Below are 21,367 nucleotides of genomic sequence, written 5' to 3'. Positions count from 1 at the left end.
ATCAATTAACTGAATACAACTATAAGGAAAGTCTTTGTTCTATATAATGTTAAACATTGAAAAAATATGAATACTGCCATCACAACATTAGATCCCCCCCGCCCATATTGACCATTACACCGTTATTATTGAGCACAATCCTGCACACAGTCGCTCTAAATCCTTCCACTGCAGGAACACGCCAGCGCAGGAGTCAGGAGAGAAACTTTTATTGAAAGATTTTGACAATTTAACTTGATTTTTATAAACAACTCTTACACAACATCTTGAACTGTAAATTGAAATCGGTTACTACTGACACACGGAGTCCACGTTTCCCTTAAAAAAAAAAAAAAAAATAAGGTCATGGAGTTGACTTGAAGCAGCAACTACAATAAATAGTGATCAGACATGGTGACATCGTGCAATCAATCACTTTGGACAAAATCCTGCCTCAAACCTCTACACGACTCGGGAGGAGTCCTTGTCACGTTTCCAAACGGTGGCATGAATTAAAGCTTTGGGATGCTGCTGACTGTGGGTACCTCAGGACCCGTTACGTTTGTTAAAACATGCCGTCGGCACAGACCGAACTACAACCGTATTTCTTTAGAGACGAGTCGGAAGTTCTAGCAAAGTGCAAACTCTTTACGGAGATGAGTGCTGATAAAGCAACAACACACTGGACATGTACCGGTACCGTCAATAACCTCCACATCACTTTGTTTTCTCAATGTTCAAGCACAAGTATAATTGGGAAGTAAAAAAAAAAAAATTTTTAAAAAAGGGGAATGGATGTGAAAAAAGTCAAATTTGGCAGCGAAAGGCAGAATCAGTGGAATGTCTTTGGCTTTCAAAAGGCACCAAAACCATATAGAGAAGAAAAAAAACAAAAAACGATCAATTAAAACTGGGAATGCATATATTTGAACCAGCAAAAAGACATCTAAGCCGTGTCGAGTCTGGCAGCTGGCTCAGCAGATCAAATATTTTCACACTGGAATGTTTCGGGGGGGAACGTCTGGGATTAATAACAGAAATCTAGGACATAATTAAAATCCAAAATATCTACTTGAACCACAACATAAATATATAAATCCTGATCATAAATTAGCATACAAGATGTACATAAATACAGCTCAATAATCCACATGTCAGAAGGTGTCCCATCTTCCTGTGGTGAAAGAACAATTTTTACACAGCTTTTAAAAAACAAGGAAATGCTAAACTGATCAACTCCGTCATGTGCAACCAGTTTAACCAAAACCTAATTAGTGATTGAAGAACAAAACTAAAAACGTGAATCATTCTGTAGTGTTGCTCTGACACAATCAATTAGGACTGCGATGGATTTTGTCTCTTGAACACAAACACGTCAACAAGAACAAACATCCTGTTTGTAAAAGAGAAAGCATGTACAAGTTGTAAAAGTGCAAAAAACGGATGCAACACTGTGAGATGACCGATACTCGAGGCAGCCCGTCTTAACTCTAAATCCCTTGTCCCTCCACAGAGAACAGCCGACATTAAAAAAGGTCGATAAGGCACTTTCCGAGTGTCCTCAGAACATCTGGATCTCAAGGGTCACCTGTTCACACCAACCTCTTCTTCCCGGTTGCTTTCAACATGTGCTGCCCAAACTGTGAAGAGACAAACAAGACGGGGATGAAGTGGACGATATAAAAATTTAATTAAAAAAAAAAATTACATACATTTGATTAGATGATAAAAGAATCAATGAAACCCTGTAATTATATCTTTAAAAAATATATATATATTTTCATCCGATTAAAATGTCTACAAACACAACATTTAGAATTTGCTGCTAGTGATTTTTGTGATTCGTCCACTAAGGATGAATCCTTAAAATGAAGGTTTTTCTCTTGCTGCGAGTCAGAGGTATTACTCACCAGAGGGGTTTCGGTTCGAGGTTTCACTTGAGCGACAGGAAGTTTGAATTCTTCGCTGTCGTCTTGCTCACTGTCGTGTCGATAGCGATGAGCGAACTTGCGCTTCAGGGCCTCGGCAATGAGCGCTGCAGCGTCCACCGGCTCGTGGGACTTCACTTTGCCGTCACCGTCCGCTGGACGACTACGGAAACATGGGGAGGTGACGAAGACGTTTATATGTATTCTCACATTGCAGGAAGTTTTCTTTGTGTGACGCGAACGTGTATTCTTTTATAGCAGCCGCTGAAGAAGACGCACGACAGCAAATGCAGCCCCGCTGGTATGTACTGAAGAATAAATGGGTTTTCATGGCAAACTGCAGCACGGCACAAGTAATGCAAGCAGACGGGGAACAAATGTCTCCCAAGTGTGTGTAACTCGCACCTTTTCACCGATCTCAACTTGACTTTGCCGATGTCCTTCAGGACGTCGAGCATGTTGGGGATTTCTGCTGGTCTCGATTCCAACGCTGTCGGGCCGTCTGACCTCTTCCCTCTGCGCTCTTTTATCAAGTCAATGGCTGAAAATGTCCGCTGTAGACTCTGAAGTGGTGGTGGTGGTGGTGGAGGAGGTGGTGGTGGTGGGGGAGGCAGGTTGCCACAGGGTGGAGGGGGAGGAGGTGCCCCTGTGGTAGCAGCTGGTGTGAAACAAAGAAAAGTAGTTGTCAGAGACGTGAAGTTCTGCTGCCATCTACAGGAAGATTTCTATTATTACAGTAAAAAAAAAGAAAAAAAAGAGGCCGTCACGTAAATACCGTGAAAGATAAATCTATGTTTGGAAATCTTTTGTTTGGATGTACCTGTCTGTGCACTCTTTTCCTGAGCCAGAACGATTTGTGCTATCTGAGCTCTGAGTTTCGCTAGTTCAGTCTCCAGTGCGCCGATCTTCTGAATGGCCTCATCGTTCACCGTCGTCGACCCCTGTGGGTCCGGAGGTCCCTGATGCAGGCTGGGTAGTGACCTCTGGCGGGTGAGGGGTTTCAACCGAGGGGGAGGCCTGTGGGCTCGAAACACGAGCCCCGGTGGGATCCCCGACCTGTTGCAATAAGGCCGTTTATGACGGATGTCTGGACACGTCTCGCAGGAACTTTTTAAACCTGCTGCAACTGCTTTCGTAGAGATGGTTGCTCTGCGCTCACCTGGGTCTGCCCGAGTAGTCTTCCTCCTCATCCCCGCTGATCCAGGAGACATCAGCCAGAGAGGCCACAAGGCCGTTCTGCCTCCTGGTCCCACTGAGGACACCGGCGTCCTCGGTGTACGGATATAGCTGCCAGAGAGAGAGAGAGAGAGAGAGAAGAGAGAAGCCAAGTTCAACATTTAGAGAAGACACAGAGACACACACAGACAGAGACACGGAGACACACCACACATTTCAACATCTAATCAGAGGAAGTTATTAAGTAGTTCAGAGGGTGAAGGAGTGGAGGGGATCTGCATGTTCTTCATGAAAAGGTTCAGGTAGCTCAGAAAGTCTTCAATCAGCTTGACGTCGTTGAACAAACTGACCTAAAGAAGACACGCTGCATTCCTCATAGCGAGGGAGGACAGCTGGAGACGGGAGAAGAGAAGAGAAGAGAAAGCACAGCGTTGAAAAGGGACAGAAAAGTAAGGAAAAGCAAGTCAGTTTTTAAAAGTTACATGCTCCCACTGAAGTCTAAAAATCTTCTGAACACTCAGTCGCGGCTCTGATTATATGGAAACATCTCCGTTGTGATGACTTCTTCCGCTCCGTTTACATGAAAACAGTCAGAAAAGCAGGAGGTAAACAAACGTCGAAGGGGGTTTGTGACTCGCCGTCACCTGGCTGTGACGTTCAGCAGTCGGAAAAACGGAGAAGGAGACGGGACTTAATCCGACGTGACGAATTTAAAAGAACTTGAAATCACCAGAGGTTTTAGCATGCCCCCATCATAAACTCCAAACCACCACATTTTTTTTATTTCCATTGAATGACACAACAACGCTATAAAACCGATAATAATGGTAGCTTTCTCAAACCTGAAAGTGAACCCTGGGGGAGGGTTTGATGGGAAGACTCGTTCCTATTCTCCGCACAATACTTCTAGAGGACCCGTAGGGCTTCGCTGATCCAAAAGCCTGCAAAACAAAAAGATTTACCACATTTAAAAATAAAAAAAATTAAATAATAAATCACATGAAACAAAAAGATTTACCACATTTAAAAATAAAAAAAATTAAATAAATCACATAAAACAAAAAGATTTACCACATTTAAAAATAAAATAATAAATCACATAAAACAAAAAGATTTACCACATTTAAAAATAAAAATTAAATAATAAATCAACATAAAACGAAACAAATGACATCAATTACAGTCAATCTAAGTAGAAACTAGTAAATTTCAATAATCCGCGGCCGGCACTTTGCAGCTCTCGTAACCGCGAGAACGTAACAAAGAGCCTTCACACGAGAGACGGACAAAGAGACAACACAGCGGCGTTTCATAGTTGGTGTGGGAGTACAAAACCACATTTTGAAATATATGGATACAGCAGCAGGCGCTAGAAGACGTCACGTACCAGGTCCATTTCCATCCGTGCATTCTCTCCGCTCATTTCTGCTGAAGTGTTTCCCAAGAGCAGGTGGACACACGGCCGAACATCAACATCATCACCCAACTGGTTATCTGGAAGACGCGCAAAACATGAATGAGACACGCCTTCCGACAATGACGCTCGAGGACCTTTCGAGTCTACAACACACTCGTGTATCACTGATGTCGATGTTTGATCAAGCTAGAAACGAGTCTACACCAGATCTATTTTTCCCCCCCAAACGTCAAAGCAGCAGCAGCAACGAAAACATTTTCTTATGAAGAACGTTGAAGCCTAAATAGCAGCAAAGTAGATCCATGTAAGGTTACTTAAAAATGAAAAAAAAACAAAAAAACAAAACCTGCACAGCCCGAGATCACCAAGTTAGCTCAACATCGTTATCGTTAATAGAAACCATCGTGTTGTACGTTTCGCAATTTTGTGACTTGGTTTTGTTCCACTGCAATTTCTCACCGAGATGAATTCAGTATTTACAGCAACCGATCTGTCGTTCAGCTGTGGAAGAAGTATTCAGATCCAGGAGAGCAATGCAGAAATACTCCCGTTACAAGTCCTACATGAAACATCATACAGTAGTATTAGCAAGTATTAAGGTAAAAGTAGTGGTTTGTCCTTCAGACTGATATATTATTATTATTATTATTATTATAATACATGACATCATTACATAATTAATACTGAAGCATCGGTGTGCATGAAGCATGTTACTGTCGTGGCTGCTGCAGGTGGAGCCGGTTTGAACCACTTGTAGTTTTACATCCAGGGACCGCAGATAAATCTGACGATAACCGGGAGAGAAAACTTGGTTCTGATCCACAAATCTGTTGTCAGTTTTTTTTTTGGGGGGGGGGGACTTTTTCTGTAATCTTTGATTTTTGCCGAGATATTGGATCATGTAAACATTTTATTATTCAAGTAAGTTTTGAGCGGAAAAACAAAAATACTATATTAGTATTCGTGTCGCCTTTTCCTGGTTTTAAAGGCTGTATTGCAGGATTTGTTGTAATTTCCTTAAATTTACCAGACATGTTCTTTTGACTTGATTATTCCCACTCTCATTATATCCACAGCACTGATGATTATTAAATCCAAAAAAAAAAAAATCTCATGGTTGGAAATATTTGGTGAAATCACCAATAACCATGATATCGTTGCAATATTGTGCATTTGGTCAAAAATCTTGTGAAATTGGATTTGTCCATTTTGCCCAGCCCGTATCCTGACGACACACTGCTTTTATCATTAGACAAATAGTTTGGGAACCACCGATTAAATAAATGTAAACACATAAACACATAAAGACAAATGTGTTCAATTTTTTTTTTTAAATTGATCTTAAAGCTTGTTTTATCATCCTTTAATGTCAAATCGTCATCTCAAAAGGTAGATGAAGCTGCGAAATACTAAATTATTATAGAAATTAACATATAATTTAAATATTCAAGTATAATTACGTCATTAATTTTGGGTAAACGGACTTAAGTTTCCACCGATGTGAGCAGCAGGTCTCCAGCTGACGTGAAGTCACCGACGTTTGTTGTTGATTGTTGATATTACGTTAGATGTTATTGTTGATAATTAGACATCCCAACGTGGTCCCATAAAATAAAATAAACTAAACCGGTTGAATATTCAGTTTAGGTTAGCGGAGAGGCTAACTTGATGCTAACAACGATCCAAGTTACCGCGGAGAAAATTGTTAGGACAGTTCTTGTAAATCCATAATGGAGGAGAGCCAAATGACAATACGTGTGTGTTGGAGTTATATTCGTGTTATATTCGACGGGCTGTACGTGACTTTGAAACCGACTTACCGGACTGGCGCTGGCTGACGACTTTTCCAAGTTTTTTTTTTTTTCCACCTTGTCAACCCGACGGACATCTAAGGTAGGCGGCGACTTAAGCGTGGGACGTTACATGGAACGGGTTTTGAACCAATTGGGTTGTAGGGATTATAAAGGCTAAGGAGGGAATTTGAAACACCGCTATTGGCTAATGACATTGACGGACGAGCAAAGTCGCCAATCAACGTTGAGCTAAAAAAACAAAAAAAACAAAACTGTGATATGATTTGCCGTTACAACCGTCAATCAAAGTATGACGCCCAACCATATTCCAGGAAGCCTAGGGGACGTTCGTTATAATTTCCTACATTTCCCGGAGGGGACATGTCGCCGTTAAACTGCCGGGGATCCTTATGGAAAACCGGGATGTAACCGGTACCAAAACAACCGCACCCGTCAGTGTGCCACAAAACCCAAACAGCACAGGGGAGAAGAAAGCGGCGCAGGCCTCGAGGTAGCGACATTGTTTCGTCCCACTAGTTTCAAAGGTTGTATCGGAACATATAAAGCTGCTTGGTTGTTGCGCCGGTTTCTCGTGGGTCGCTGTAACTTTGAAGCCGGCCGGAGTTGTCTCGTGAAATTATAATTTTATTTTTTTTCTTAATGAAACCTGACACGAAGGTATGCTACAATGGCCAAGCAACGCTGGCTAGTCTAGCTTTAGCTGCTGAGTGGTCTGTGCACCGCAGGGCGTGATCTGATCTGAGGTGAGGTTGGGGGTCGCAGGAAGTGTCTTTATTTTCCTCATACGAACATTAAATGGATTGTTTTAGCAGTAAAGTATGTTTTTTTTTTTTTTTAAACCGCATTATTATTATTATTTTTTAAATGTGTCTGTCATAGCATGGGGAGCTAGGTGCTCTTTCACGTGTTAGCTGAAGTCTTTATCAAAATGTCTTAACAATAAAACTTAAGTTCACAAATGTCATCAGACAAGGCAGTTGATTTCACAGCTTGTTGCTTCTATGAATCCCAGAAACTCCCAACGAGCCAGTTAACGTGGTCCAAGGCAATAACATACTGGAATAGACTTAAAATTATTATTCTCTAAATAAGTTTAAAAAAAAAAAGTCAAATGAGAACTTTTTGTAAACACAAACCCTTTTTTTTTTTTTTAGTAGTTTGGTGTAACAGTTGATGAGATTGGTAATCAACTAATGTGTATATCATTTATGAAGGTAAAAAGTAAAATCACCGTTTCCAGGTTTTCTAATGTTACAATTGTTACTTGTTTTTACTTTATGTTATCACAAATTTAATATCTTCTAGCGGTCAGGCAAGTAAACCAATGTTAAGTTGTCAGTTTGGACACTGAAAGGAAGAAATTGAGTTCATGATATGATAACGCAACAATAACTAAATGTGGCTTTAAAGGTGGGACGGAGAGGAGAGATGGAGACAAACATTTCACATTCAAAATGAATGTCAAAGTTACATGGGTATTTATTTAGTGGACACGGAGCAGAAGAAACTGTTTAACCAAAATTAAGTTAAGGCACCAGAACAAACCATCGACACTGGCGAGGAAACACCGGGCAGGGTGATGTGGAGGAAGAGGAGTTGTAGCAGGTATGAGACACGGAGAGAGACGATGAGGGACAATCTGAGGGAATCAGGGGTGCAGAGAGAACACAGATCGGGGCACGCTTAGCTTTTAACAGATACAGTGTTTTCTAAGGATATGATGGATCATCAGGAATAGGGGGTAGGGTGGCTGACAGACGAGAGTAGTGTGTATTTTTTTTTCTTCTTTTTTAGATTGTAAGCGTAATGTCTGATTCACACTGGTGAGCAGAAGGTGACAGTAATGCACCAATAAGCTGGATGCCAACCCCATAAAACCAGACGAGTAAAGAATTAACTCTCCGCATGCCTAACTTTTAAATGTTAAGCTCCCTGATTTATCTGATCTGTGTGTTTGCAGTGGACTGAATAGGCATCAAGAGGCGTTGATGTGTGTGGCGTCAAGACAAGAGGCACCATGAGTGCGGAGCTGGATGCACTGACTGTGGTGAACCAGCTGCGAGATCTTGCCGCTGACCCTTTGAACCGAAGAGCCATAGTTGAAGACCAGGGCTGTCTGCCAGGTCTCATCCTTTTCTTCGACCACCCCAACCCGCAGGTCGTCTACTCGGCGCTGTTGGTAAAGCAACATTTGTTTATTTACGTTTTCTTTACGTGTTCGTATCAAAGACTTTTTCACATTATGAAGACAGTACCCGGTGCATGAAGGGAAAACTAAATGGTTTGAAGACACGGTGGCGATTATTTAGTACCAGCTCATAAAGAGAGACAATAATTGTGTAATCTTTTTCCAGTTAAAATATCGACAGCAGCTCATTAGATTAAACCTGTCTTGAATATAATCAGCTTTCTTTCACACTAGCTCTGTTGTTTGGTTTTTTTACAGCTTATGTAATTTGTCCCCCCCTGCTGTCTAGATGTGTCAGAGGTTTCAGTGACGGCTTAAAGGCCTTTTCTTCCACCACTGCGTCCCAGGCTCACTTGTGGGGGCTTTAAAACGACTACATGTTCAAAAACATCGTACGCTGTGGTGTAAACACAATATAGGGTTTTGATATAGCTTCCTCTCCCCTCTTCTTCCACAACCACCGTGTCTATGACTTGTGTTGTGAGTACACATCGAAATGGCTTTATGTAATAGCTGCTCCTTGAAGTGTAAACATGAAGTCAGTGGATGTGTATTTATATATATATTATATATATATATATATATATATATATTCATATCGGTTATGTAATATTTCACCGTTGCACATGCGTGCCCATTTTAAAGGCACTTCTGTTTTGATATCCCGAAGCGTCTGTCAGCTTTTAGCGCTGGATAGATAACAGTTGCCCTCGTCCTTGCAGGCCGTGCGCTACCTGGCAGAATGTCGAGCCAACAGGGAGAAGATGAAGGGCGAACTGGGCATGATGCTGAGTTTGCAGAATGTCATGCAGAAGCAAGTCCCTGTTACCACCACGTCACACACACACACACACACACACACACACGCTCACATGCTCACAATGCATTTTCTTTACATAAAACCTTAACCTAGGATTTCTTTTGTTTTGCATGGACAATGTTTGCCAGTCTGCAGAATTTCCAGGCAGGACGATGTCCTTTTATTTGCCACGTCAGGATGATTGTGATTAAAGTTGAATTAGAGCGGCGTGTCAAAGACTTAAAATGCTGTTTATGCATGCCATAGATTTTAATGTATCATGTCATCTCTAAAAATTGTTGATGAGTCCACTTACATCTTTTAAACTGATGTAGGCCTTTATCTACTATTTTATCTGATGTGCAGTTCACTGGGTATTTTGCACACATTATGTATTTTATACATATATATTTCTAGCTTGTCCTTTATAGTGTGTTTTAGAACCATTGCAAGTAATAATAAAAATAGTGCACACATTTTGGTTACCTATGTAATGCGGTACGGAGGTCTGGTGTGAGGAGGCGTTGCACTCCAGATAGATAGGTTTCCCCTGAGGATCTGTTGCTGGACTCTCTACCCTGCAGCCAGGCTCTTGAAGTAAACCAGTCACTTCAGCTAGTCAGTGTTGGCATCAAGAGTTGCCCCGCAGGAAAAGCAGATAACTTTTGCTGCTCACAGTCCAGTCGATCTGACTTTGAGTAGAGGTCGTTCTGGACAGAGTGGGAACACATGGCTGAGGGGGAATGTCGAGCATAGTTGCACGGAACAGGTGTGAATATCATTTTAATTTCGGCACCTCATTAAGATCAGAAGTTTGAGAGCACGTTGCCTCGTTTTCAATTGACAAAGAGATAATGAAATAAATCAACTGAGGAGAGTGTTTGGTTTGCTGACAGGCGTCAATAGAGCTGCGGCAGGAATGTGTTGTACAGTGCAGGGGACCACCACCGGGCTCCCACAGGGCAGCTATGCCAGGCAGCCACTGTCGTATGTGGTTGCTATAGAAGGAGTGATGACTTGGTGACACATAAAGCAGTATAGCCTGCAGGAGATACCCAGGATCCCTCATAAAATATCAATTCTGGCACTACAATGGACCTCACATGGCTTAGTCAAAAAAAGCTGCTGCCCTCTAAAATATTATGCTCTGCTATGGCTTTTTTTTTTGCGCCAAAGGGGCAGTAAAAACCTGACAGAAGTGCAGAATAGGCTTAATTAACTTGAGTTTTAATGTTGTGTTGTGGACAGCACCGTTGCGCAAATAATTTTGGAATAGATGCAGAGATTAACAGTATTTATGAATTGATTGATGCTTCCTGTCAATGCAGGTGTCTGTTCAGTCTGTCAGTTCAACTTCTAGATCTCCAGCATCCAACGAGGAAGGATGTAGCCGGTCTTATTCAGGCCGCATCCATCCCAGCTTTCAAAATGGAAGCTTAATGAATTAACTTCAGTTTCATGTGCAGTTCACACCTCGTCTCTCACAGAGGCACACAGGCTTCATGTTCTGTCTACCTTTGCTTTGGTATATTAATTATGTCTTTCAACAGAAACATCATAGCAAAAATAATAGCGCCATTTACAAGTACACAGATTAAAGTGACCTGGTCTTGACATCAGTCTTACCCACATTCATCTGAGTCTCACCTTTAGTGTTGTTACAGATGTACTTACAAATGCAATATGTCAGCATAACAGATGAGTTCAACTCTTTTCTGTTGAGTGCCACTGACCACTTGTGTCTTTATTTGACAAATCACGCTGTGTAATGTAAGATGCCACTCTTTTTCACGACTGTCCCCTTATCGGTCATTTACTTTCACTTTCTCTCACCCGAAGGAGCACGTCGCCGGGGGAGACCAAACTGCTGGCCTCTGAGATCTACGAGATTCTGCAGTCGGCCGGTAAAGAGGAGGCTGAAAAGGCCGAGGCAGCCGCTGCCTCCTGCCGGCGTAAAGCCCAGTTCTTCCTCGGCTCCAACAACAAGAGGGCCAAAACTGTAGTGCTGCACATTGACGGCCTGGATGACTCCGTAAGTGTCCACCAAGTGCACTCGGCACTTAGCGCGCCATATTGGCACACATCTGTCATACCCAGACACACACCGAACGTCCGGCGATGCGCAAAAATCTCTTTTCCGTTCGGCATGTTTGCTGCTGTCATATTCACGGGGTGTCTTAACTGGCACATGACAGGAGGGTAGAGGGGTCGGGTTGTAAATGTCAGCCATTGAACAGCAGGACGTTGAGATTGAACCTGAATGCTGCTCTGCAGGCAGCTTGCACCTAGCCAGATTACATTACAGCAGAGAGACGGCCTCTGGTGGGCTGCATCCCTCTCACCGTAGCACAAACACACAACACTGTGGCAGCCGAGAAACCACAGATATGTAAACACTCGTTTCTCCAAAACATGTTGTATGCTGCAGTGAAATGTTATCATATGTTTTTATGTTCAAATTTCAAGGAATTCAACGGCAGCCGACTCGACATAATCCACATTTTTAAATTTATGCTGCGTAATGTACCTTTAAAGTTATAGTGGGAGATTTTTACGTATAAAAAAAAAAAAACATCCGTTATGTTCAATCTGTCACCAAACGAGTTCACACAACGCTGATTGAACTTATCACTGCCAATCTCTCTGGTGTCTAATGAGCCATTCCTGCTCTGCTCTGATAAATGCATACTGGGCATGCTGTATGTCCAGATTATGCGCACCAGAAACTTCCGACGGCCGAGCTGGCTCATTTCTGGTTTGGCCCGATGCTAACTTGAATGGGCATAAAAATATATTTATTCATGTGCCTTCTAGAGTTTCCAAATATTATTGGTACAAAAGGTTTCGACTCTTACATTGAAACGAGTCACGGCTACCACAGTAGTGACGGAGTCGGCCGGACGTAGCTCGCGTCGACATGGCTTTTCTGATTACTCCTGACTTGCAGAATGGGGAGACAAAAGTCCCGCACTGCAAGTTTAAGCAGTAATCATTTCTAAACTCATGGGCAACCTTGCTGTTCATAACTTCTGTTCATAACTTTCATCCAGTTCCTTTCTGTTGTCAGACTCGAAGGAGCCTGTGTGAGGAAGCCTTGCTAAAGATCCGGGGAGTCATCAGTTTCACCTTCCAGATGGCCGTCAAGAGATGTGTTGTCAGGATCCGTTCTGACCTTACAGCTGAGGTAAGTATCTGTCCGCACACGGAAAGCCACCCGCGGCCATTTTCAGTCTGAGACGAACAGAATTTGATCATTCCGTGTCTTGATTGATCGTAAAAGAAATTGTGTTTTTGATGATTTAAAATTGAGAAAATCTGCTTTTCCTTTGTTATTTAAATATAGTTTGTTTAATCAGAAAAATACTGTTTTGCCTGAAAGAAACTCCAAAACAGTTATTCACAGCAGTGTGTATTGAGCATTAACTATACTTGTATATTTGAAAATGAATTCATGTTTTTCTAACAGGCGTTGGGAACAGCAATCAACTCCACAAAAGTGATGAAGGCTCAGCAGGTGGTGAGGACGGAGAATGGAGGAGAGGTAAGGACAGCTGGGACACTGTGACGTATCCGACAGAAACATTACTTTTGTTGTTTACCTTCAACTGCTGTGCATAAATATCATTTCCCCTTGAAGAGGTCAGTTAATAGGTCAGTGTGCTTGCTGTATGTTGTGTGTATCTCTGTAGAGAGAGTGTATTCCCCCCTGCCTCTGGGTGAGACTTATTCACACTGACATGATTAGCTAGTCACATCTCTGCCTCAGCCTGTAGGCTAGTTGCTTTTTGCCAAAGACATGACCAGTCCTAGTTGCCCCTTTTACAGCATCACCCATTTGCAGCAAATTCAACAATTGGCCTGTATTTATGAGTCCTAAATTTAACAACATTTGAAGTTCCACTCCACAAAGAATAAAGAATCATCCCAAAGAGAGTATAAGTGCATGTTGTCTAAATAATTGAGAGAGACAAAGGTTGCATTAGTGGCGATGCATCATGTGGCCAGCAGGGGTCAGACCTGCCTCATGTCTTTGCATTTTAACTTTAAGTTAGAATTAATATAATTTGCCTCTGTTGTCAAATAAAAGTATTGCCCACAGAAAACGAATGTTTTTATCATTTTATTCATTTATTTATGTGTTTTACAGATTATATGTATTCATGATGAAAACAACACCGTTTATTGTTTTGGCGTCCCCCCCCACCCCCCTCTTGCCTTTGTGCAGCTGATTGTGCCATTCCAGGAGGGCTCAGCGGTGCTGGTTGAGGAGAACACAGACGTCCCAGACTACCTGCCTGAGGACGAGAGTCCGTCCCAGGAGCAGGACAAGGCCGTCACGCGTGTAGGATCTATCACAGACGGCATGGGCTGGCTCAGCACAGCCGCCAACTTCCTGACACGCTCCTTCTACTGGTGACAACCTCCTGCGTTTCTCTCTCTGCTCCCCGTTTTTCAAAGGTACCGTCCAGCTGCAGCCTTTAGCCTTTCTCGGCGTAGTCCTGGACTAAACCCTGCCTCACGGCCCCCCCATACTAGTCTAGACTCCCCTCCCCAGAGCACACGGAGCCCGGCCACATGTGTGCAACAAGTGCCGGACTGCCAAGTGGAGCCTGCAATAACTTTTAAGTTGTGTATATATTGAGCTACAAATCCCACTACGGCTGTATGTGCACAACTATACGGTATACTAGCTGCATATGCATCTCAAAAGACATAGCCAGAGGACTTCAAATCAAACAAAACCAAATAGCTTTCTGGGAATGTGTATCGCTGCGTTGACTGAGCTGTGGGAGGCAGATTAAATAGTTCTGATGCTGGTTTTGAGAATGTTGAAAATTGGGAGATCCTGTTTGTTTGGTGCATGATTTCACGTTCTTTTTTCCCCCCAGGCGTCTATTCCCAATCGTTCTCTTTTTACGATACATAATTTTCATATTTTTCCTCCTTTAATTTTCCAAATTATTTCGCTTTTCTTTTTTTTTCTTTTTTTATCCCTTATAATTTTTTTTTAGCACGCTATTACACTTTTGTGCCAATTTTGCCCGAGATTCGTGATTATTGTGTGTGCCTTTTTGACATTTCACTGTAATTATTATTTATTTGTCATTGGTTCAAATGATGCGAGAGCTCCGAGCATGTTTAATAATGGCGCTTTCCTAGCAGCAGCGGGCTTTTAGCTCACTAAGGGACGTCACTTCATTAAAAAAAGAGTAAAATAGATACCAGCAAGAGGCCGCAGCTCATTCAGCCACTGTCTTTACATGCATCAGACCACATTGGGTGCTGAAAGAACAACTAATTGTCCAGCTGGCGGATTAATACCCAAACCCTCATTGTGTTCAGTTGTCTCAGTCAAGTACACGGACTCTGCTGTTGATTTAATAATGCAGAAAATAATCAAACGTGAACACTGTCGTGGTTTTGAATCGACTGACAGCGCCACGTGTTAATTGCACAGAATTTAGGCTACCTCTGCTTTCAGCCCCCTGTCTCACATCAGCATTATGGGTCTTCTGTAGTTTTAGGGAAACATTAGGTCAGCATGGTGAAGACTAACCCGCTAGCTGCCTGCTTGTCGACTACTTCCCAGTGTTACCTGGAATTCCACTGACATTTTTACGACAGTGTAGCCGCACTTGTTCAGTTCAACTTTTAGTTTAGCCAGCAGTGTCCTTAAAGCAAAGCTCATGTTGGTACACGCTCCCACACACATGTACAGAGGACTCGCTAATGCTGTTGTATGAGCAGTAACAAGGGTGTAGTTATGTAAATTATTTTGTAAATGGTGCCTGATTCCCTAAACTTTCAGACCTTACATGTGAAGGATTTTTTTTTTCTTCTTTTTATTTTTTAGAAATACTAGTTTGCATTTTATGTTTCAAATTAGGCTAAGAGGTTGTAGCAGCTCACGCTAACACTCTTGGTGAGGATTTTCTTGTTTCCTTCGCCCGTACAACCTTTTGACTCGCTGCAGGTTTAATTATTGTAACGTGTGCAAGTGTCATTAACAATTATTACACATGTCGCTGACCTTGGGGACTTTTATTCTTTTGATTGTGTGGAGACGTCGCACTTGGTTGAAGTCAAACAGAGGAACGTCACAGAAAGACCTGAACTCCTTGTAACTCTCCTCTGGAAAAGCAATAATTATTTTTGCATTTAAAGTAGAGATCACAGTTCAACAAAAGCCTATAAAATTGTGTTTTTGAACAAAATGTCTAGTTGAACGCAAGAAATTTCAGCAGTATTAAGATTTTTTCTTGATTCGTCCTTTTTGCACAGAGTTAATCTCTACGTCGCATCGTGTAGTTTCATTTTAATGTCCAATGTCTCATACTGCAAACAAATACTTGAACATTGTTCACAATTGTTGTTTCATGTCGATCAAAGTGTAAATTCCCTTTACTGTTCGATTTACCACAAAGAACTGCAATGTCCTCAACAATGTAACATCATGTGTACAGACTCCAACTCTCAGCAGATGTAATATACTGTAATGTATGCTGATCTTAAAACTGTAGATTCCCATACTCTGTTAATGCAAATAATGATAAACTTAGAAATCAAAATTGCTCTTGTGCTTTTTATCCACAGCAGATTTTTGTGACCAGTTTCTCGTGATGACCTTTCATTTCCCAGTCTCGTACTCTCATGATTCTCTGATTTTTAAAAAAAAAAAAAAATTTTTTTTATCTCCATGGCGCGTGCAGTGCTCACACCAGTGCTCCAGAAACTCACTTTGACAAATCAGATTGCTGAGGGCCGCAAACATTCCCAGCAGAGGAGGAGAGAGTGAAAGAGAGGCGAAATTCAGTTTTCTTTACTGGTGCATAAGTGAGGTGCCCCAGGGCAATCCTGTGGCCGGCCCACCACGTCCCCCAACCTCGGTGCTGGTAGGCAGGCAGAGGCAGCAGCCAGCCCCAGCTGGAGGCCCTGGAGCCACCGATGCTGCTGCTGCTGCTGCTGCTGTGGCGGCTGAGCCTCCAATGAAATGCTGTGCCAAGCTGTAGAGAAAGCCTTCACTTATCTGCTGTATCATCTGGATGGACGGTGAGTGGAAATGTTTAATGTTGACGTTCATGTTCATGAGACCATTAAATTTCCTGAGGCCGCTTTTATATTAAACCTTTGTTTATACATGGAAATCCCTTGAAAATACAAGAAATACACATCAAAGACGGCAGAAGTAAGGATGTAGTCCACTACTGGTGCGGCCTGTTAATTACTTTAGTTTTGTGGGGCTTTACTGACTTTTGTTGCCGTGTTATGTTCGGTGCCCAGATGGACATAAAACAGTTCATTTGATATTTTTTCAGCAGGATAACAGCCCCCATGTTTTTTTTTGTTGTTTTTTTTTAACAAAAAACATCCACATCTTGAAGTCAATTTACAATAAGTCGTTGACATTTTGATCCATGTACTTATAATATCACATAATGTTCATCAGCAGGTAGATTTTACTCAGTTTTTATTGGAACTTTCAGCATTATTACCAATCCTGGAAGACATCTGGTGTTTAGTTTATAACACACTGATGACAACAGTTAATAGTAGAGGACACACACCCAAAAAAAAAATCGGCAGCATTGATTAAAAGATATAAATCTCCCAATAAAAAATAAAAAGCAGCATACCATGCCAAAAATAGAAATCATCATTAACCTTCTAACCATAACTAGTGAGCGATACATTGAAGACCAAAACCAAACGGATAAATAAAAGGGCACTTTTTCGTAAGGTAAAGCGAAAGCGTGACAATTTGCGGTACAGATTCAGTGTTTCAATGGCTACGGGAATAAAAGTCTAAAGATCTGTCTTTATCTGGAGCAGTGGCCTGAAGGGAGGAGTTCAAACCGCATGAAGAGGGTGTCCACGACTCCCAAGAAATCATTTGGGCCTTATTCATCCCCTGGCTTGCTGCACCCCACCCTGTACTGCCCTGTCCCCCTGCCCCACCCCCACCTTCACCAGGTTAGTCTACCAGTTTCGACTCATCATAATGAGGGCACCAAATAAAACCACACTTACACTCTACTTACAGCCAGTAGAGCACTATAAGAGCACTGGAGTTATAGATTGAATTGATGTTTTTGAGCGTTGAGCCTCACATTTGTCTCATGTAGGACAATAAGACAGCTGTGTGGCATTGTGCACCTTGTACCTTTAAATCGACCACTTCGCACAGGAGACAGATTATATCAGAAAAATTATTTTGTCCCTTAGAGGACAGACATCGAGCGTTCACAGCGACCAAATGATGTGTCCGATTTTTATTATAAAAAGGCCTGTCGGTCCTCGAGCTCATATTTCTCCCACATCACCACTAGAGAGAGACAGTAAGCCTAACAAAGACAAGTGTGTGGCCCACACCATAATCTCATATCATCTGATGAAAACACTTGTTTGTAATTAGATGACCGAAGAAGATTGTGGAGAGGCTGTGCTGAAACTGCATGTCCATCTGGTAGGTTTGATCATAACCATCAACTGACTGCAACCATTAACCTGCTTTATTCACCTCGGTCTAATATCTGCAGAGCTAACGGGACTAATGCAGCCATAAGGTTGTTTTTAGTCGTTAATATAGTGGGCACCTTTCTCCTCAATGCCTGAGCACTAATGTTAAGCAATTTTCAGCTTCAAATGATTTTCTTCAAGGGTTCATATACCATCTTATAATAATGTTACTCCTCTTAGAAGTTTTTTTTTTTTTTTTTTTTTTTTTTTTTTGCACATGAGGGCATATCCTCCAGAGAACATAGGTGACACTCTCCTCCAATTTTCAAATTAAAGCTTCAGGTAATTTCACTCTCCCTTAGGTTCAAGCCACGTTGCAATTTCCCCCCTTTTCTCATCTTGCCCCATCAGATAAAACACAGTCAGACTGTCTTGTGCACAGTCCTCTTCCCCATATCAGCCCAGCTGCATATATGTGTATAAATGTGTTGTCGGTATCACCCTCCCACCTGTGTGTATTTGCATGGTTAATCTGCGCGGGGGGAAGAGGGCCCCCGATGGAGGGGAGATAGGTGCGTCTCGCGGCGCCCACAGGCTCTTGAGGAATTTTATTGGAGGTTCAGCTCCCAGTCAATGGGATCAGCCGTAAATCCCGCTCAGAGTGTGGCAGGAAATGATGTGACTCCGGCAATTTATGTCAAATAACTTTTGAGGATGTGTGAGTGTAGCGATCAGCGCCACCGGGGCAGCGATAACTCTTCGGCAGGGGGCCCCGGTGAAGATTTAATTGAGACATTTTTCTTTATCTGGAGCGAAGCGCCGGAGCCGTGTTGTTGTGTAACGAGATGTAATGTCTCTCTTTATACGGGGGTCAGCATCCAGGATGAGGGAAGGTCACGGGCTGACTGTTTGAGCATCCAATTTGCTCCCGTAATACCCGCTCTACAGGGAGTTGGGTAAAGACACAGAGTATTAAGTTACACAGTCCACATATCACAGACAGACATGAGGCCCTGTGCGCTACACGGCTGTAATGCATCTACGGGAGTCCACCTGGAGCCTGGGTGAGGTAACAAAATGTTGACAAGCTCTGCTCTTCTAGTGTGGAAGAAGTATTTTTTTTTATATATATAATAAGACAACCTTGTTGATGTTTTTAAATTGTAACTATTTGTGGAAAAAAAAATATTTTACTACGTTTTCATTAAATCAGCTGCACACCAACACATTTTAAGTTATAAATCCAGCTAATTAAATACCCACTGTGTTCTCACTCTCCAAAAATCCATTAAATTTGCAGTTATACCTGCATGTTAGGCCCCACCTGGCGACCCTTATTTTTCATAGGCTAAAGCATCAGTAAAAGTCTATTGATAAAGCAGTTAGTTAATTCCTTTATGAAGATGTCCTAAATTGAAAATGGTGCCAATGTATTTTGATCCTTTTCAAGAACCAAAGTTCAGCATTAAAAATATATAAACTGCCAAAATATAGTCATAATACGGAGTGGCTCCTGTCAGTATTATATAGAATTGCATTATTATTACTGACAAGCATAAGCACTATATTGTTGGTTAATTTTAACTAGCCTGTATAGCAATGAGTAATCACATTTTGCAAAACACAACCTGATCATCTGTTTTGTATGTATTCATATGCAGTGACAATATTCACATCCTCTGTAATGTACTGAAGCAATATAGAAATATTAAATTACAATTAAATGTTCTGTATTCAAATTTTTTTCAATGTTCAACTAAAACTACAGAGGTCAGCAAAATGTTCTATACGCACCACAGATAAAACTGTTCATAATTAAACGAAATGGCCGCTGGAACTGTTATATTATTTTGTATAATACTTAGATGTAATGCATTGATTATTATGCATATTATGCACTATGTAATAGTGGAATAGTTGTTAACAATTTTACATAGCCTAATTTTAGGTAATTCTATAGTAATGTAGCTATTTCTTTTTAAACATTGGGCTATATGTCTCATGTAAAATCTTAATTTCCAAAGTAACTGCATGTAAAAGTATAAAGCAGCATAAAAGTGTTAACAATACTTAAAGGACAGCACTCATCTAAATGTAATCAGTTACTTTCCACCGCCATTCATCTGTAAAGTTACTGCAATAGTTGTTACAGCAGCGGAGCAAAAAGTAGCTACTAGATTTGTAGGGAAGTAGAGTGGCAGTAAATGCAATTCAAAAACAATATAAGGTGAAACCACCTCATTGAACAACGCTTTGATTTGAATTACAATTAAGTGTTATTTTTTTTTTATTTTATTTTTTTTTTTAAATCAAATCTTTTATCTGTATACAATCTGATGTATATTTCTGGCTCTGTGTATCGCTGTGCGTGCTTCCCGTCCTGCAGCAGCTTGCATGGGGGGCCTTGATGAGATGCATGCACACACAGGCAGCTCATAATTGTGGCCATAGCTCATTATTGCCCCCGGATGATTTGGATCCGCCGGGGGAGTCTCGTCCTCTGACACCGCCGCGTCCGCCCGGCGACAACCACTCCAGGCACTGATTGGTGGGATGAAATATTGCCGGCGAAAATTAAAAGGTCCCAGTGTCAAAATAATTCATGATATGCATATCTTCCCGGCTTGATGAAATCGCTGATATCTGGATTAGACGGATAATAAAAGCGATCAGCCTACAGTGAAAGTGTTTCAGCTGCACCGGAGTGGGGTGGGGGGGGGGGCAGCGTCTTTATGTGTCAAGAGAGGTCGATTGCAGGGTCAACATACAACAAGTGTGGGCGTGCGTGCGTGCATGCACGCGCGCATGCGCGCGCACCGCTAGGCCATCCCCCGTCAGGTTGTGCGCGCAGCAGTTCTCCACACACCCAGACCTGTGATTTGAATATCTGCTGTAATTGTCCCAAAACGGCTCATCAGTGGATCTGCCTGCTGCCATTAGGGCCCAACAAAATGGTGTGACATTCAAATTCCCCTCAATGACAGGTTATTAGAAGCCCCAAGCAGCCGGCACATAATTAAGCACCGTAACGTTGACCTGTAATATGAAGTGATGGTTCAGTCGTATAGTGGGCGAGAATGAAATAGGTGCTTTGTTAAAACACAGGAGAACTGCATGATTTCTCACATGTGGATTGAAGTAATCATAAAAAGAAGACAGCTGTCAATATAAAATCCAACTCAAATTATAGAGGCAAATAACACAGACTATGATTTTACAACAGGAAAAAAAACCTGCATGCCAGATACCATGGCAACTGCTGTCACACATTCGAGATTGAGGCATTAGTCATCAATACTGTTCGAGAAAATTATGAATCTGAATGTTTTTGCCCGAAAGTTGTTCTCCTATAAGACCATGTCGGTTTATGTTATACAATTTACTTATATTCCATTTTTATCGCAGCGGTGTTGAGCAGCGTGAACTGATCTCACAGTCCAAAAAAAAAATAATAAAAGGACAAGCAAACAACCTGAGAAAAAAAAAAAGCAAATGTGTGACTTTCATTTGTGACACCAAGAACCTATTACGCAACTTAAGACATGCTGTCTGAGGCCCCCGCTTTCCCCTTTAGAACAAGTGGACGTTGTGATGAGCAATGGACCCATC

At 41.8% G+C, this 21,367-nt stretch overlaps 2 protein-coding genes across 3 annotated transcripts; one reads left to right on the top strand and one right to left on the bottom strand.

Annotated features, from left to right (window-relative positions):
* Positions 1-193: 193 nt before the first annotated feature.
* mtfr1 (mitochondrial fission regulator 1) lies at positions 194-6,388 on the bottom strand. The gene is given in 9 exon segments (XM_069703638.1): positions 194-1,619; positions 1,890-2,070; positions 2,313-2,565; positions 2,728-2,963; positions 3,067-3,194; positions 3,926-4,024; positions 4,471-4,577; positions 6,321-6,363; positions 6,365-6,388. Coding segments are annotated over 9 exon segments (1,119 nt in total). The 3' UTR covers positions 194-1,571.
* A 348-nt stretch (positions 6,389-6,736) lies between these two features.
* Positions 6,737-15,870, top strand: armc1 (armadillo repeat containing 1). Of its 2 annotated transcripts, none has more exons than XM_069703636.1 (7): positions 6,737-6,804; positions 8,275-8,493; positions 9,225-9,316; positions 11,141-11,333; positions 12,369-12,485; positions 12,768-12,842; positions 13,527-15,870. In XM_069703636.1, the coding sequence occupies exons 2-7, from the start codon at positions 8,332-8,334 to the stop codon at positions 13,716-13,718; spliced, it is 831 nt and encodes a 276-aa protein (XP_069559737.1). In that variant the 5' UTR covers positions 6,737-6,804; positions 8,275-8,331; the 3' UTR covers positions 13,719-15,870. The 2 variants fall into 2 exon arrangements, with proteins under 2 accessions (XP_069559737.1, XP_069559736.1); XM_069703635.1 differs by having other exon boundaries at positions 6,771-7,057.
* The last annotated feature ends 5,497 nt before the right edge of the window (positions 15,871-21,367 follow it).

The sequence above is a fragment of the Brachyistius frenatus genome, unplaced genomic scaffold, assembly GCF_029030835.1.
Source record: "Brachyistius frenatus isolate BFR_SWC_R1_liver_20210118 unplaced genomic scaffold, ASM2903083v1 Contig_47, whole genome shotgun sequence".
Classification (NCBI taxonomy): Eukaryota; Metazoa; Chordata; class Actinopteri; family Embiotocidae; genus Brachyistius; species Brachyistius frenatus.
Note: the sequence above shows the minus strand (reverse complement) of the source record. Positions and strands in the feature narration are given on the sequence as shown.

Bases quoted from the DNA above. Each gene is read 5' to 3' on its own strand.
- armc1 (XM_069703636.1), top strand. From the start codon at position 8,332: ATGAGTGCGGAGCTGGATGCACTGACTGTGGTGAACCAGCTGCGAGAT. The intron at 11,334-12,368 runs GTAAGTGTCCAC...TTCTGTTGTCAG, and splicing joins TTGACGGCCTGGATGACTCC to ACTCGAAGGAGCCTGTGTGA. The intron at 12,486-12,767 runs GTAAGTATCTGT...TTTTTCTAACAG, and splicing joins GTTCTGACCTTACAGCTGAG to GCGTTGGGAACAGCAATCAA.